Here is a 13,306-nt window from a genome sequence, read left to right as displayed (position 1 = left end):
GCCCCCCCCGGGGGGGCCTGATATTCCCCATTCCTGCTCTAGTACCTGCCTACACACTGGATGAACTGCTGTGGTATCATGGAATGTTCATGAACATTCTGTTTGCTGAGGGAAGTCAGCACCAGAAATGTTCACAATGGTCGCTTGAATCGACCAGGATGGTCGCAACAACAAATAAACTTTGACTTTGACTTCACAATGGTCCAGCTTTGAGGCCTGAGGCAAAGGGTCCACTTGGCTGAGAAAAAAGGGCCTATGGACAGAAGCTGTCTAAAGACAGAAGTTGCCCTTAAGCTTAAGCTGGAACTTCTTGTCCTGGAATCTCTTATTCCCAGTCCTTAGATATATTATGCAGGAATAGCTCTTCATTGTGAAGGAAAAGCCATTTTGTATGTGTTCAAGGCAGTCTTGTCTCTTGTGTTATCTGTTCTGAATACAAGGTTACTGGGGCTAAGCACAGATGAAGGCAAGTCTAATTAAGTCCCAGCTGATTACAGAGATAAAATATTAATCATATTATCATTATTAATTACCTCACCTCTCGATCATCCTAAGGTCTCAGGGCTGGTTATGTTAAAATATCATATTAAAAGCAGTTTGAAACAACTTACAATCACTGACATAAGTTGAGCCCTAAAAATATGCACCCAAGTGCCAAAAGCTATCTACTGCTAGTAGAAATAAATGGCTGTCAAGATTACTAGCTATGAACATTTTATGCCCTGTAAAATGTTAGCCTCCATTCAGCAATAAAATTCATTAATATCTGCCCTGTTTTTCATATGCTTTGCCTGTCAAAAGTTCAGGCTAAGTATCTCTCAGCTCTGTTGTCAGCCATAGTAGCTTAAGGGCCCTTTTGGTAAAACTGTTGAAGGTAGCATTTAAGGTTTGCTGAATAATAATAATAATAACAATTTAATAATAATAATAATTTATTATTTATACCCTGCCCATCTGGCTGGGCCTCCCCAGCCACTCTGGGCGGCTTCCATAGAAACCAAAAATACAGTAAAATATCACACATTAAAAACTTCCCTGAACAGGGCTGCCTTAAGATGTCTTCTGAATGTCAGATAGTTGTTTATCGCTTTGACATCTGCTGGAAGGGCGTTCCACAGGGTGGGCGCCACTACCGAGAAGGCCCTCTGCCTGGTTCCCTGTAGCTTTGCTTCTCGCAATGAGGGAACCACCAGAAGGCCCTCGGCGCTGGACCTCAGCGTCCGGGCAGAACGATGGGGGTGGAGACGCTCCTTCAGGTATACTGGACCGAGGCCGTTTAGGGCTTTAAAGGTCAGCACCAACACTTTGAATTGTGCTCGGAAACGTACTGGGAGCCAATGTAGGTCTTTCAAGACCAGTGTTATATGGTCTCCGCGGCCGCCCCCAGTCACCAGTCTAGCTGCCGCATTCTGGATTAGTTGTAGTTTCCGAGTCACCTTCAAAGGTAGCCCCACGTAGAGTGCATTGCAGTAGTCCAAGCGGGAGATAACCAGAGCATGCACCACTCTGGCGAGACAGTCCACAGGCAGATAGGGTCTCAGCCTACGTACCAGATGGAGCTGGTAAACAACTGCCCTGGACACAGATTTGACCTGTGCCTCCATGGACAGCTGTGAGTCCAAAATGACTCCCAGGCTGTGCACCTGGTCCTTCAGGGGCACAGTTACCCCATTCAGGACCAGGGAATCCTCCACACCTGCCCGCCTCCTGTCCCCCAAAAACAGTACTTCTGTCTTGTCAGGATTCAACCTCAATCTGTTAGCCGCCATCCATCCTCCAACCGCCTCCAGACACTCATACAGGACCTTCACCACCTTCACTGGTTCTGATTTAAAAGAGAGGTAGAGCTGGGTATCATCCGCATACTGATGAACACCCAGCCCAAACCTCCTGATGATCTCTCCCAGCGGCTGCATGTAAATGTTGAAAAGCATGGGGGATAGAACAGAACCCTGAGGCACCCCACAAGTGAGAGCCCAGGGGTCTGAACACTCATCCCCCACCACCACTTTCTGAACACGGCCCAGGAGGAAGGAGCGGAACCACTGTATGACAGTGCCCCCAGCTCCCAGCCCCTCAAGACAGTCCAGAAGGATGTTTTGGTCGATGGTATCAAACGCCGCTGAGAGATCCAGCAGAACTAGGAAACAGCTCTCACCTTTGTCCCTAGCCCGCCGGAGATCATCAACCAGTGCGACCAAGGCAGTTTCAGTGCCATGATGAGGCCTGAATCCCAACTGGAAGGGATCCAAATGGTCTGCTTCTTCCAGGTGTGCCTGGAGTTGTTCAGCAACCGCTCGCTCAATCACCTTGCCCAAAAATGGAAGATTTGAGACTGGGCGATAGTTGACCATCGTGGCCGCATCTAAAGATGGTTTTTTAAGAAGCGGTTTAATAACTGCCTCTTTCAGCGGGTCTGGGAAGGCTCCCTCACGGAGGGAAGCATTCACCACCCCACGAAGCCCATCGCCCAGTCCTTCCCTGCTTGCTTTTATAAGCCAGGATGGGCAAGGATCCAGGAGACAGGTGGTTGGTTTCACTCATCCAAGCAGCCTGTCCACATCCTCGGAGGTAACAGATTGGAATTGATCCCACTCAACTTGACTAGACAAAACTCTAGCACTCTCCCGCCCTGGCCCTGCTCCCACGGTGGAGTCTACTTCTTCAGGAATCTGAGCGATTTTATCTGCAAAAAACTTTGCAAAATCATTGCAGGAGAACATGTGGCCCGTACTGGGCCCCGATGTTGCAGGTGGTTCCGCTAAATTGTGAACCACCTGAAAAAGTCTCCTGCTGCTGTTTTCTGCAGATGCAATAGAGGCGGTGAAGAAATTCTTCTTCGCCGTCGCTATTGCCACTTGGTAGGCTCGACGTTGAGCTCTAACCTGTGTCCGGTCAGATTCGGAATGAGTTATCCGCCGCCGGCGCTCTAGCCATCTCAACGATTGAATAATTGGTTTTTTACCACACACAGAATTAATAGAGGATATTTTCTGTTTTATATAAACATAGAACTAACGGAAGATGGACTCCCCTCCCCGCACAATATGCACAGCAACAAAAATAACTGATACACATTCCCATCATTTTATCCTGATGAAAGAAAGGAAACATTGATTCTTTTCCTTTTTTAAAAAAAAAAAAAACGAGTAGGAGGAGATTTTTCTTTTCTATTTTTGAGAGGCTTTCTGTTACAACAGTCATGGGGTGGTATCTGTCACTCATTAGTTAAGATCAGTTGACTTAGGAGCATTCATTTCGGTGGGTATAAGCTGAGCATGACTAATGTTGAATCTCTGAGTGACTGTTGGATAGGCCTGACTTCACGTGTACATACAGGAAGATGCCAGATCCCTTAAGGAAATCCTATCAGACTCAAGTGCTTGCACATTGTATGTACCCAGGATTATCAGTAACCCGATCCAAAGCAACGGGTAGGAGGAAAACAAGCCATAAATGTCATGAGTTCGGAAATGCATGCTAACAGGTAGATGGCCGTTCCAAACACTGTTTGTAGCCTTGTCAAAATGTATTACTAGTGATGCGCACCAATGGCAATGCAACTAGACTTTTCACTTGAAAAGATTCCTTGCATCGACACATGCAGGCACCTGTATTTTTCCAGGGTATAGATAATGGCAGCCCCAAAACCCTATACCTTAGGTAACCCACAGTAGTGCTGGGAAGAAGACAGCAAATGGATTTCCCCCCTATTGTTAAACTAGTTAGCTGTAGCTTAAAAAGAAAGAAAGAAAAGCTAGGGTGCAAACTTACTCAAAGTTACATGCATGTTAAGTCCTGCTGAAAATAGTTCTGCCTGCAGAAACATTTATAGACATAGGATTTTGTATTTTCCAGGAATGAAAATTCTTACCTTTCGGAGGAATTAATACAGCACACATAATGAACAAAGACAGGAAAAGACATGAGATCACTCCAACTAAGATTTTCAGCTGGATCTGTAGAATAGAAATCAGTTACAATTCAAGTCTTCCCTAAATGACAGTTCTCAAGACTTTTGTTATAGTCCATTCCCCTCCTCCCAAAGCAAAACTATAGGATTTCAGCAGCATATTGTATGCCAACAGCTGAAGTCTCCTTCAAGTATGTCTCGAGCCATATGCTTTTTCAGTTTCTTTTTCCTATTGAGAGCGTGCCTTCTGCCTCTGGTATTTTCTCACAGCCGAGCAACAGAACAAAAAGTTTTCAAAGCCCTCCAAAATCCAGACCTATTTATGTATCACTTTATTATTTTTTACAGACCTTCATTCTCCCGCTTGTTCTCTTAAGGAAGATTTTTTAGTTCTCCTTCCCTCTTCTGGATGCCGGTCACTGGATCTCTGAGAGCAGTTTGCAAAAGCAGCGTCAGCTTTCTCAAACGGAGGCCAAGCCTCAGACAGTTTTCTTTATGTGCTTTCAAAATCCATGCCAAATTTCAGAGGTTTTTCCATAAAATAGGAAACAGATTTTTGAGGGCGTTCTCAGCCCTGAAATGAACTGTGGGTGGCTGCAGCGGGCCTTTGGCTGTATCAGTGCCGTTCATGTAAACCATAACTTAACGATGCTTACATGAAGAGTTTGTGGGTCCTGTGACTCAACAGCAGATTGGAGATGTGCTGTTTCACCCTGAGAACTATTTACAGTGCGTTTTGGCAATACTTGAATTAGGAAACGTTTTCAAAAGCAAGATGGTGCACTCATAATACAGCAACAAATTAAGGAAGAAGTGGAGAATCTGTGGATCTACATATGTAAATATAGTTGGGGGGGTTATGTGTGTACACACACACACACACACACACACACACACGAAACTAATTTATACCTTAGGGAAATTACTGCAGCTCTTTAGTAGGGCCCATGCTTTGCATGCAAGGAGGTCAACTTCCAGCACCTCCAATTAAAAGATAGCAGGTAATCACACAAGGTGAAAAACTTCTGCCCAAGACCCCAGGAGAGCCACTGTCAGCCTGAGCAGACAATACTGGACTGGATGGAGAAATAATATGACCTGCCATTAGGCAGCCTCCTATGTCCTCATCAAAGACCCCAAACAGCTCTTTGATTAGCACTGGGTTTTTTCAAAGGAAACTGAAACAATTTGCCTCTTCCAGACAAGTTATTAAACAGGCGTTCTTCTCGATTTGCTGGCACAAAGCTTTCCTTATGAAAAGGAAGAAGGCAGCTGTTAGGAGTGACTCTTTAAGGGTAAAGATGGGGTGTCTCTTGCAGACAGCCCATTTACTGAGCATTCATTCTGATACTTTTGCAGGAAAGTTATTTGAACATGTCCGGTCCTCTCATATTCTGTTTTCCAAATGTTGCTGAACTATAACTCCTGTCAACCCCCAACAAGCAGTGGCGTAGCGTGGTTTGCTGGTGCCCGGGGCAGGAGGGCATGGGAAGTGGAGGGTGAACGGAGCCCGCTGCGCCAGCCCAGTTCTTGCCACCACCGGAGCGACACCTGCTCCAAGCTGCTTTGCGAGGTTGGGATCATCCCAGAAAAATGTGCCCAGGGCCATTGCCCCGGCAGCCCCTCCCCCCATGCTACGTCTCTGCCAGCAAGTATCTGTGTGTGTCATTTTCACTGATACATACACATGTACACTTTACTCTAGTATTTGCGTTTTGTACACATTGCTTGATTGGAGAACTGCAACAGAAAAGTCATGGGAAGTGTGAATTTGGAAAAGTGGCTCATGTGCCATTTCAGAAAGTGCAAATTTGGTAGGCTTGCCTTTAAAGGTGAACTGAATTGACACTCTCTCCCATCCCTAGTTTCAACCTTTAACCTGCAATCCTATGCACACAAGCATACCTGCATGCATTTATTTTGGCGTAAACCCCATTAAGCACTTCTACATAAAACATGCACAGTATTTAATGTATAAAGGGAGCAGGAGAAAAATTAAGGGGCACCTTGCCTCTTAGAATGCACAGGATTATACTGATGGAGAAATTGTGCTTATTGCTTTGTGCAAAAGGCCAAGATGTACTGTGCAGTTGTGCCAGCAGCCAGCTATCCTTCATGCTGCAATCCTGAGCACACTAAGCTGAAAGAAGATTGCATTCAGTGGAATTTACTTCTGAAGAAACACGCTAAGTAGGATTCCGCTGTTGGTACCTTGGTTAATAACACTGATATTGTTTGTGTATCAGAGACTGTGTCCCCCTCCTTTCTAGATTTCTAGCCTTCCCTTCAACATACTGAACACAGAAACTTAAGCCCCAACCTTTTCTGGTTAGGTCTGCCAAACAGCATTTAATAACATTCTCAGCTGATGACCTCAGATTGGAAGTGGATCAGAGCATTCAAATGTTAGCAAGATTGTCACACCCAGCTTGCAGCTTTCGCTGAAAGGACACCAGAGCTAAGAAACTGGAAGAGCTTTGTGAGGTTGAGTATGAGCCAGCTGCCTTTTCACCGGAACCGTTTTCTCTTTGTTGCACTTTTCATGTGAAATACCATGGCTTACACCTGGCCACCAAGCCCACTAACAGTCAGCAAACACAAGATCTTCTCCAGCAGATGCTGGAGATAGAAGCTGGTCTAAAGGATGCACTTTATATTTGAACAATGAATGGCCCAGACAATTTTCTTCTATGACAGCTTCTGTGATTGGGGAGATCTTGGCAGAAAGCCTTCAATGAATTGTATGACGTGAGATCAATGGGGCTCATCACTTTTTCTTTTCTTTTCTGCTGAAGAGCCTCCTATGCCTTTAAGAGCTGCATGGCAGAGATTCAACAGGTAGAATTTCACGCCAGTGCGAGATACACTAATAAAGTTCAGCTTCTTGAATTTCTGCCTCCCTGTGGCAATCAAAGGAACCACAGTCTTGCCAAGGGAAAAAAGTTAGTGATGGGGGCGAAACTTAGCTGTGGCGTGATTTGCTCATGTGATCAGTAAAAAGCATGCTCACCTCCATTGTCTTGGCTTTCTGCTTCTTCATCCTCTTTTCTAGGTGAGGAGTGATTGCTTCAAAAAAACAGCAATGGCCTGTGTGCTGCTGGGTAGAAGCATTAATACCAAGATATTGCTCGTCCATTGAAGAAAACTCACTAAACCAAATGAGGGTTAAAAAAAATTAAGGCTGCAGTGTTTAAAGCATTAACTTACACATGTCTACACAGAAGTTAAGTCCTATGGAGTCCAGTGAGATTTACTCCTAGCTAAGTGGGTATAGAAATGTAGTTGTGATTGTGGCTGAGATTAATCTATTGTAAAATAATTAGTTGATTACAAAGATGCCTGGATGAAACAGACAATTATTGGCAATACAAGTACGTATAAAAAATAGTGACTGGCAAAATGCTATCTTAAGTCATTGGGGTGAGAGTGACTGGTGAATGACTCTTGTAAGAAGGTCGCTGCTCTGACAAAGACACATAATCTAAAAACATTTTGGTTTTTCTTTAGAACCATTCTTTTCTCTTTTGAAAATTTCTGCAGATTTAATTAACCAATTGATCAAATAAAATGTATACAATTAATTGACAAAGATTTCTTTAGTTGGGTGAAAGCACTACAATGATTTCTTTTCTTTTTTCTTTTCTCTTTTCTTTTCTTTCTTTTTTCTTACATGGCGAGGACATGCTTTACACATATATGGACCCCGGTCCAATTTCTGATGTCTCTGTAAGAAAGAAGGGTCTCTGTCCAAGTTCCTAAGGAGTCACTGCCCCAAAGAATAGGCCAGGGCTGGGGAACTGGTGTCTCTCCAGATGTTGTTGAACTATCTCTCATCCACCCCAGAAAGAATGAGCTTTGGCCAGGGATTGTGGGGGTTGTAGTTCAGCAACATCTGGGGGACCAAAGGTTCCTCACACCTGAGCTGGATAGACTAGCAGTCTCTGTAGATTTACAAGTTCAGTATGGAAAGCCTGAGTCTTAGAAGAACCGGATGGTGGTAAACAATCGTTAAAAGTGTGGTGCCTAGATCCTTGGGGGAATTTAACATATTGTGGTTTGTGTTCATTTCACTGGTTAGAAGTTTCCATTGTTAAGTCGGAATGTTTTGGAATGAAAGGAAGTCTAAAGCCAACATAAACAAACCCTTCAAATAACTTGGGGTAAGGGAACTGCCGTCATCCCCCCGCTAGCAGAGATGGAGCCGAGTTGTATGAATTTTGTAGCATTATGGTTAGGAAGCACAGGAAGTTGCCTTACACTGAGTTAGGTCACTGGTCCACCTAGCTGAGAATTGGCCACACTGACTGGTAGCAGCTATCTAGGATTTTTTTGGACAGGAAACATTCCCAGGCCTGCCTGGAGATACCACTGAGCTCTGGCTATGTCAGTTTGCATTTCTTGGTATAAAACCTATTGATCCGATGTGTAGAGCTCTTTCCTATTCTACTTAATTCAAGAGGGTTCTGGAAGCTTCTCTGTGTGAAAGAAACAAGCAAGCAGAAGGTTTATGATCTTTGGGTTATTCCTTCAGAGAAGCTAAGTACAACTGGCTTAAACTGGTTCTCTTATCTCTTCTGTCAAGGTCATGCTATAATAAGAGGCCAGAAGGAGCCTGTGTTTCACTTTGTCTTTTCTCTCTCTTTTCCTTCTGGTGTGGTGTTCTGTATATAGTATGCTTAGTGTTTAAGGTTTAGACTTAATTATAAGTTATTGTAAGTTTAAGTCTGCTGCAACTGGATTTCTTATGGACAGTGCCAATCCTGAGTGTATTGGATTTGTGACCATTATGCTCATTTGCCTTCCGTAGCAGTAAAGCTATGCTGAATGAAATACAATTGCCTCTGGTCTATTTTTCGGGAGTCCTGCAACGTATTTAAGTTTCTACTCTGCTAACTATACATCGGAATCTACTCTGGATCAATAGAGTAGAATTTCAATGACAGGCTATTCCCTACAGGGCGTAGAAAGAGGTACATGTTACCACCACAGCAGAATCAGGAACCAGTACTGAAGCCTACTGATTTCTTTGAAATATCCCTCTACTGTTCCCAGGTTCCTCTCTCCTTGCTGGATATGGTTGGAGAGAGCGGATGAGCAGAGAGTCTGCATAGCACTTGGTAAGCACTACAGCGGACTCCTGTGGCCACTTGGCGCAGCTGCAGGCACCTTCCGAAAGGGTCTGATGCAACCAACACACGTTGACAAAAGTCTGTTCCGGTGTTACGTGTTTCACTTACGCCATAAAAAGGAAAGGCCAAATTGAAATTATGTGCATATACAGTTTAGCATGTACCGTTTCCTGCCTAAGGTGTTGCCTCAATAACGGGCAGAAAATAAACACATCCTACTCAAGAGTACACCTATTGAAACGAATGGGCTCTTATTAATGTAAGGGAACTGAGTTATTAATGTCAGTCAGTCTTCTCTGGTAGAACTGCATTTGAGTCCTACCCTTGGCGGCAGATTCAATTAATGAGTCCCACTAGCGGAAAGTCACATAAAGAATTCTGCTAGCGCACTGGGGCTCACCCCCCCCCAAGCCCAAATGGCTCAGAGTAGTTGAGAGAACCCCTTCAGAACAGGGTGTAGGGAGGGGGAGAGATGTTCTATTCCATCTGGCAAGCAGAAATTATGGCACTGACAGAATGATTGCCATAACGCTAAATGTTTCATTGATTCCTCAATTAAAAATCAGTAATTTTGATTGAAAATACATTTCTAATTAAACAGGCTTTTTTTTTTTTTTGGTTAAAATTACTATTTCTTTTCTTTTTTTACTATTTTGCTTAAATTTCTATTCAATTGAAACGTAAATTCTAAATTACTTTCTATTATTTTAATAAGCAGCATTTAAAAAACAAACGAAACTACTCTTACACAAGATACACGGTCCCCATTTAAAATGGCATTATACTGTGACATGTGCATACATATGTTGTGAACAACTGCTCATACATTGTGAACTGCCCTGACACCTGCGGGTATAGGGGAGTATAAATAATAAAGTTGCGGGGGGAAATATTGGGACTTTTGTTGATTAACATGAAAATACCTGCTGATTTACAGTTCCAGCCCTAATAGTGTCTACACTGAATGAAGTCCCGTTGAATTCAGTGGGTCTTGCTTCTAGAAAAGGATTGCAGCCTAAATTGATCAATTGAATTAAAACTCATTCCATCACCCAGCTAAATGCCAAAGTTAGGCAAATTATATCCCCTCGTTTAGAAATAAATCCTTGCATAAGGAAGGAGCTGGTTCAATGTCTATGTAGGATTTATATAACTCATTTCAGGTGTTCAAAAGTACTTCATATATGTTAGCTTAGTAATCCCTACAGGAACTCTGCAAGGCACGTCACCAAATGAATCTTAATTCCTGCCTTCAGGCTTCCCACAGGTTATCGGTTATGCATGAGGGTTTTACACTGCTTCTTGGTAGGGCTTTAAACACAAGCCAGTAGCAGGATTTATTTTAGTCCCAAGGAAGGTATGCAAGCAAGGGCCTTAAGCAGGGGTAGGCAACCTAAGGCCCGTGAGCCAGATGCAGCCCAATTGCCTTCTCAATCTGGCCCACAGACGGTTCGGAAATCAGCATGTTTTTACATGAGTAGAATGTGTGCTTTTATTTAAAATGCATCTCTGGGTTATTTGTGGGGCCTGCCTGGTGGTTTTACATGAGTAGAATGTGTGCTTTTATTTAAAATGCATCTCTGGGTTATTTGTGGGGCATAGGAATTCGTTCATCCCCCCCCCCCCCCCCCCGCAAAATATAGTCCAGCCCACCACATAGTCTGAGAGATGGTGGACCAGCCCACGGCTGAAAAAGGACCCCTGGTCTTAAGAGTATAGTGTGTTCACTGTTCCCCTGTACAACATGATAGGCCAACGTTATTATCACAGTATTGTGGATGGGTGGCTGAGGAAGAGAATCTAGATAATTAAAGAGAGATCTCTGACCGAGACGAGATTTGAACCAGGGACCACCTTAATACAAAACAGAGCAGTTGCAAGCAAATTCAACAGCAACGACAACTTGCCATGCTCTTTGAACTGCAAGCATTTTAAGAATCTTAAAAGTAGCGGAGACTTGAGTCCACGTGTAAAATTGCCACCCAAACTGCGCACGTGTTAACTAGAAGTCTACCTCGCTGCGAGATTGCCATTTTCCCTTACCTCCTGCAACTGAGGAGCAATTTTATCCAACATCTGCTCACAGGAAGGCCTTGGAAGAGAAGACGACCTCCTTTCCTTCACCACCATACTGAGCAAAGCAGTAGGTAGGTTCTCTGAGTTTGTTTGTTTTTTGGCAGGGAGGCTTCTCACAGGCCTGTTGGTGAACCAGTCTCCCCCCCCCCCCCAACTGTCTTGCCTCTTTAAAATATATTTTAAAAATAGCAGCTCTGCCTTGCATTACAGAGGTAGGCCCGAATCCAAAGGAAAGTCAATTGCATAAGAAGGACTTGTTAGTAGCAACGAATGGATGGAATTAAGATTGGCCGTCCTCATTTGCAGAGGACAGTCCTGTTCTCCCCTCTATCTGAAGGCGTCCTCTGTTCGTGGGTTGCTCTGGACAAGTATGGTTTAAAGATAAGGAACCAAGATGATAAGAAATTTTTAAAAAGCATGGTAAATGTTTATTATGTATTTGCAAAAGTATTGTAAACAGGTTAATACATTTAAACAGGATTTTAAGAACACGTGTAATTTCAGAATATAGGAAATTTGAGGCAAAAAACCCAATTTGGAGTAGAAATGACATGCAGTTGAAAAGGGAATTTAAGGAACCAGGGGATGGAAGTCACGGGAGAATCCCATTTTATGGATTTGATATTGTTTTGTGTATAGTTTTCTTTGTTTGTGGTTGTTGTTTGTTTTTTGTTATTTTGGTTGAAAAAGAAAGAAAGAAACAAAGAAAGAAAGAAAGAAAAGGAACCATAAAAATATAGAGGAGCCTGAAGCAGCACCCTGCCAGCAGACTGAGCAGGCATCCAAGCCACTTGGTGTTTTCCCCTCTTGTTGTTGTTTAGTCATTTAGTCGTGTCTGCCTCTTCGTGACCCCATGGACCAGAGCACGCCAGGCACTCCTGTCTTCCACTGCCTCCCACAGTTTGGTTAAACTCATGCTGGTAGCTTTGAGAACACTATCCAACCATCTCGTCCTCTGTCGTCCCCTTCTCCTTGTGCCCTCCATCTTTCCCAACATCAGGGTCTTTTCCAGGGAGTCTTCTCTTCTCATGAGGTGGCCAAAGTATTTCCCCCCCTCTATGGCAACGTATTTCTATTTAAATTGCAACGTGCAGTTGCATCTATTAATGTACATTACCATATACATAGGACGCGGGTGGCGCTGTGGTCTAAACCACTGAGCCTCTTGGGCTTGCCGATCAGAAGGTTGGCGGTTCGAATCCACGCAACGGAGTGAGCTCCTGTCAACCTAGCAGTTCGAAAGAACTCCAAAAAAGTACAAGTAGATAAATAGGTACCACTCCGGCGGGAAGGTAAAAAGCAGCATTTCTGTGCGCTGCTCTGGTTTCGGTGTTCCGTTGCGCCAGAAGCGGCTTATTCATGCTGGCCACATGACTCAGAAAAACTGTCTACGGACAAGCGCCAGCTCCCTCGGCCTGTAAAGTGAGATGAGCGCCGCAACCCCAGAATAGTTCACGACTGGACTTAACTGTCAGGGGTCCTTTACCTTTACCTTTTTACCGTATACATATCTTATGCAAATCGGGGTCTTTCTTGGTGTAGGAACTGACTAATGACACGACAATTATACTACTAATTAAAGTGACAGCGGCCTTAAAAGCCCCAATAATTCTTTGCAAATCTACACTGGGTAGGTTTGCAATAAGAATTGTGCTTTAAGACAAGAATCCTATCTCAGAAAGACAAGAAAGCAACATGAAAAATACCAGAAGAGACAATGTAATTTGAATTCTCTATAAAAATCTGAACTATTTTTTTTTTAATGGAATGAATGATGCTCACTCCAAATTAAACAGCTAGTGTAGATGCATCACACAGTGAATACAATCCACATACATACAAGTGCTAAGATACTTGCCCTTTCACTTTGCTTCTTTATGGTAAAATTAAGAACCTGTTTAACAATACTTTCTCTTTTATCCAAGCTGTTATAAATATACAATTTCCCCAAGAATGCCACTCACCTGTGCCCCAGGCTTCCTAATCCATACTCTTTTTCCTTCTGAGAATACGACCTTTTACATTTAGAGCAGGTGTGGAGAAGCTCTGACCAGTCAGCTGTTTCTGAACTACAACTCCCATCATGCCATGCCACTGGCCATGTTTTATAGGGCTGAGGGGAGTAGTAGATTCAGCAAACAGCAGCATAGCCAGATTCCCCATGTCTGATTTAAGTCAATAAACTAAC

The 13,306-nt window shown here is 43.5% G+C and overlaps 1 protein-coding gene across 5 annotated transcripts in view; it reads right to left on the bottom strand.

Moving 5' to 3' along the window:
- FAP (fibroblast activation protein alpha) overlaps positions 1-11,241 on the bottom strand; it is a 58,281-nt gene extending 47,040 nt beyond the window's left edge. Inside the window, exons 1-3 of one of the 5 annotated variants that reach the window (XM_083577189.1) lie at positions 11,086-11,241; positions 6,924-7,010; positions 3,875-3,959 (exon numbers count right to left, since the gene is read on the bottom strand). In XM_083577189.1, coding sequence (XP_083433315.1) covers positions 3,875-3,959; positions 6,924-7,010; positions 11,086-11,172 — 259 coding nt within the window. In that variant the 5' untranslated portion in view covers positions 11,173-11,241. Of the gene's footprint in view, positions 1-3,874; positions 3,960-4,263; positions 4,625-6,923; positions 7,011-11,085 lie in introns of those variants that run through there. The other 4 variants (XM_083577191.1, XM_083577190.1, XM_083577193.1 and 1 more) reach the window with 4 other exon arrangements.
- Between the last annotated feature and the right edge of the window lie 2,065 nt (positions 11,242-13,306).

Source organism: Podarcis filfolensis, assembly GCF_964270895.1.
Source record: "Podarcis filfolensis genome assembly, chromosome: 1".
In the NCBI taxonomy this organism is placed as follows: Eukaryota; Metazoa; Chordata; class Lepidosauria; order Squamata; family Lacertidae; genus Podarcis; species Podarcis filfolensis.
This window is presented reverse-complemented; position numbering and strand designations above follow the sequence as displayed.